Consider the following 4,309-nt stretch of genomic DNA (forward strand, 5'->3'; position numbering starts at 1 on the left):
TCTTTGGGCTGAGGAGAAGATTGCTCCAACAATGGCAAACATTTATTCTTGAGAAAGGTAAGTATTAATGAGATTAAGTTGGCTAATGTTGTTTCCTCAGAAGAAGACCAATGTGTTTTGGGAAAGCAGACTTGATCTCAGATGACAGCACATACTTCTGCTAATTAATACAATCCTGCAATACTATCAACCAGTCTGGTAGTGATGATGCCAAATGCCAAATCTTAAAACTTGGAAGGAATTTGAAAAGAACTGAACAAAGATGATCCATTTTTTAGAAAGAGATATTAGAACAAGGAATTTGAAAGGAATGAAATACATCCGCTTTGATGCTACCAAAGGTTCTGATTCTTTGTCAATTACTACTATTACTATTAAACAAATGGTGCAAGTCAAGAACTACCTATGTTATGTAATGGCAACACCGAATATAAATCTGCTTAAAATAATCTTGATCCAGGTGCCCAATAGATCTGGGTGCTGTTCTGAATATGCCCGGACATGTTACCTGATTTGTTCTCCCTTTTCCTGTTTGCCTTCAGCAGCTCCATTTTTGTCAATGCCCCAATACAGGTAATCCCATCAGGGTGAGCAACTTTGACACTAAGCATAAAATGAAGTCACATGACTGTGCCTAACTTATGGTGTCATTTCTTCAGTTTCTGCTGCGGTTATTAAGCAAATCACTACAGGCCATTAAGTGTGATATGTAGTAATAACTTCCTGTTGGTTTTCTTGCTGACTTCTCAGAAGCTGACTTTTCACCTTAAGAATGTGAATTTTAGCAAGATAATGACACTTCTAAGGGAAGGATATTTGCATTAAATGGTAATTCCTTCTGACAAATAAGTAAATATTTGTAGCAATCTCCTTCATTCTTACTTGGAGGAAAAGCCATTAATCTTAGCCATGAACAGTATTATGGACATTCCCACATCCAACTTTATTCTTTTCTTTGTCATACTGCAAATGACTCAAAATGCTTTACAGAATAATAGGAACAAAACTATCAAATAATTACAAAAGTACCAAAGGCCCTTGGGAACAATTTGTTCAAATGGTTTTGCAAAAGGCAAGCAAGTTGCAGACTGCAACTATTTATGCTTTTCTTTTATCAATGTTTTTGTATTTAATTTCATACTAAAATTTCCCCCCTTAACTATGCATTTTCTTTACTCTTCCCATGTTTCCTATTTGTCCTGTCTCTGCCCTCCTCATCCTTGATCCTTCTATATTAGTAAAATATTCAAGCATTGGAAATTGATCATGATCAAATATTAATCAATCGCAGTATAGCTCGAGTAAAAAACAAGTGATGCTTTTCAGTGGAAAATATTCTGGGCAGCAGTTAACTTTCTAGGTTGCAATTACCCCGTTGTAATCCTAGTTAGCCATACTGTATAAATGAATGATAATAGGATGGGACAACTTGGACCTAAAGGGTTTTACTGCATGATGCCCATGTCTCAGCAACCAAGGTAACTATCAGGAAGTTTTCATATATGTTGGGTAAAAGAAGCCTAGGGTTGAAAGGAAAGCTATATGTCGGTTGGCAAAAGCACTGGGAATTCTTTTTCATGTTTAAAACTAGAGCCAAGGAACTCCCACCAGAAATGTGGACTTCTGTCAGCATTTTCCCCATCCCCCACCATGATCCCATTTTCTAATTAATACTCTTAAATCAGCAGACATGGCTTGAAGGCAAATAGTCCTCAAGTAAGATCAATGCTGGTTTGAATCTTTTAAGCCAAAAGGAAAGGATAGTTTAACATAAAAAATACACTCAGACAATTTCTCTGATGATAAATGTAAAAGAAAGCAATTAAAACTTAAGACTTTGGTATAAACTGGAATTACCAGTTCACGTTTGTCCTGTTACTGTTGATAAACCCAGTCAAATGTTGGAATAATCTAATGTTTGCGTGCTATCTTGCAAACTCTGCCTCTTGTTGCTGCTATGATGTGATGCAAATGTAATGGATAGACACTGTGGTATCACAACATATTTCATTATATTTGTGTCACTGTTGGGCTGTTGGAATACCTGTGTTAGTAACAATCATGCTAAAGAATCTCACCTTTTTGCCCCCTCCTCATCCTAAGAAGACAAAATAAAAAACATGTTTTCCCTGTCTGATATAATATTGATGATTTCCCAAATTCTGAAATCAGCATTTGGTTTTGGTTTTTTTACAGCAATTTATGCATCACCTTAATAGTGAGATTGGTAGCATATAAATTCAATAAATAAATAATTTCCTAAATTCCTTACTCACTCAAATTATAAAAATGCTCGTATACTACTCAGTTAAGTCACAAGAGAAGAAATCAATTCCTGCTCAGTTGGGTAAATGCTGTGTCTCTTCCCATTTTCCCATTCCCAAAAGAAGCTAAGCCATCTTTTATCATACCAACCCAACAAATACTTTTTTCTCCCACTCAATTTCTCTCTCAATTAAAAATCTGAGCCACATTATTTTATTTTCCAAAAATAAGCTGAATCTCACAACTTGTTCAAGTGCTTCATCTAACATATCTGAGAATATGCACAATACATTTCTTCTTAATTGCAATTTCTCTGTAGTAGCAAGACTGAACACTTGTCCTTTGCTATGGCAGATTTTAATTTGCATCTTTTAGTTCTCTTTTTCTGCTCTTTACATAGCTATATCATTCAATCCATTGCTTCCCCTGTACTTTGAACTGTTTTATCTCTGCCACTGGGAACATTACATTTTCCCATAGTTAAACCCGTGTAACTACTGAATATCAAGGCAGTGTGTGATTACCTTGAATGCCATAACTGTTGACTATTATTTAAAAGAGTTATTAGTATATTATTTTGGACTTACCAAAAACCTAAGCCTATTTGATAACCTATAGCATTGATGGTTTTGACAGAATTGGTTCTGAAGGTGACCATGGTTCTTAACAGGCAATTATCTCACATCATTTGTTGGTAAATTTGTCCATGTCCAACTAAATTGTTGAATATGAAGACAGCCTGAGCAGTTGGCTCTGTTGTTCCTAAACCTTCTCTTTACTCCCTCAATGCCAAATCGGGCTGTTGGTTTCCAAGAGACAGAGAGTGATGATGGATGTCAACTGGAATACATGTAGGTTTGGAAGGATATTATGATACAGCAATGTCCATTTGAACTTTGATGCAAAGCAGGGATTCATCCTATGCAGTCAAGATGCTGGAGGGAGGGAGCTAAAACCTAACCCTGAGAGGCTCACTGTGAGAATTTTCATTCTTTTCAAACCAATCAATTGGATCCATTCTGACTGTACTCCAGCTACCTGGCCCATATCTATAGAGGTTGCTTAGCTACAGGTAGATTTTATTGTGCTGGATTTGTGAATTGGCATGTCGGCATTTAAATCATACTTCTGGTTTAGATCAAAAGGCCCTCTCTCAACCTAACTTACTTCATAGTGGTATTTATGGGATAAAACTGAGAGAAGATGGATTTAGCCACGTCCATGGTATTTCACTCTAAATATGTGGAGAAAAAAAAGATACAAATACAAATCTTAATAATAGTTACCATTTGGAAAAAGGGATGAGAGGCATAATGCTTGGAAATCATGTTTAACTTAGGCTTATAGATGTTCTCCTACTGTCCTAACAGAACAGAAAGATATTTACATTTTTTCTCATAATTGTAGTGGAAAGAGAGTCTACACATACATTCTTCTTTGAGGAGCTTTAATGTGCTCCCCTCCATGAGAAGTCAGACTATACAACGGACTCAAAGTTAGAAGACACAAACAAATCTTCAGTGATGTCCCTTATTTTTTTCTGGAGGGAAAAAGGTATATTCAACTGCAAGTGCCACGACAAAGGCGGCAAACCCCCATTTGAATCCTTTGGTCATTGCGTCCAGGAAAGTGGCTGGTTTTGCAAAGCCACCTGAGAATCTCCATGCTTCATTGCTAGAGAAAAAAACAGACATAAGAGGAAAAATTACACAATTTTGCAACTTTACCTTTTAGCCCACAGTTTAACTTACAATGCAGAATTTTCAATACAGAATTAAGTATCCCTAAAAATTAAATAAGTTATTGGAATTTGATATACCCTTCTTGTATCTAGATTGGTGGGAGCTTCTCGGTGGGAGCTCCCACCCTCTGGAACGAACTACCCCCAGAGATCCGGGTGATCCCGGATCTCCCTTCCTTCCGCCGCGCCCTTAAGACATGGCTCTTCCAACAAGCGGGACTGGCCTAGGGGGAATTTTTAGTGGGGTTTTAAGAATAATTTTAAATTGACACAGGCCACATCAAATATTTCATTTTAATTAGG

The 4,309-nt window shown here is 36.8% G+C and overlaps 1 protein-coding gene across 1 annotated transcript in view; it reads right to left on the bottom strand.

Moving 5' to 3' along the window:
* Window positions 1-3,695: 3,695 nt before the first annotated feature.
* Window positions 3,696-4,309, bottom strand: part of NDUFB3 (NADH:ubiquinone oxidoreductase subunit B3) — a 6,889-nt gene continuing 6,275 nt past the window's right edge. The window contains exon 3 of the mRNA XM_015820792.2: window positions 3,696-3,939. Coding sequence (XP_015676278.1) covers window positions 3,783-3,939 — 157 coding nt within the window. The 3' untranslated portion in view covers window positions 3,696-3,782. The remainder of the gene's footprint in view (window positions 3,940-4,309) is intronic.

The sequence above is a fragment of the Protobothrops mucrosquamatus genome, unplaced genomic scaffold, assembly GCF_001527695.2.
Source record: "Protobothrops mucrosquamatus isolate PMUCROS unplaced genomic scaffold, P.Mucros_1.0 scaffold1184, whole genome shotgun sequence".
NCBI lineage: Eukaryota > Metazoa > Chordata > Lepidosauria > Squamata > Viperidae > Protobothrops > Protobothrops mucrosquamatus.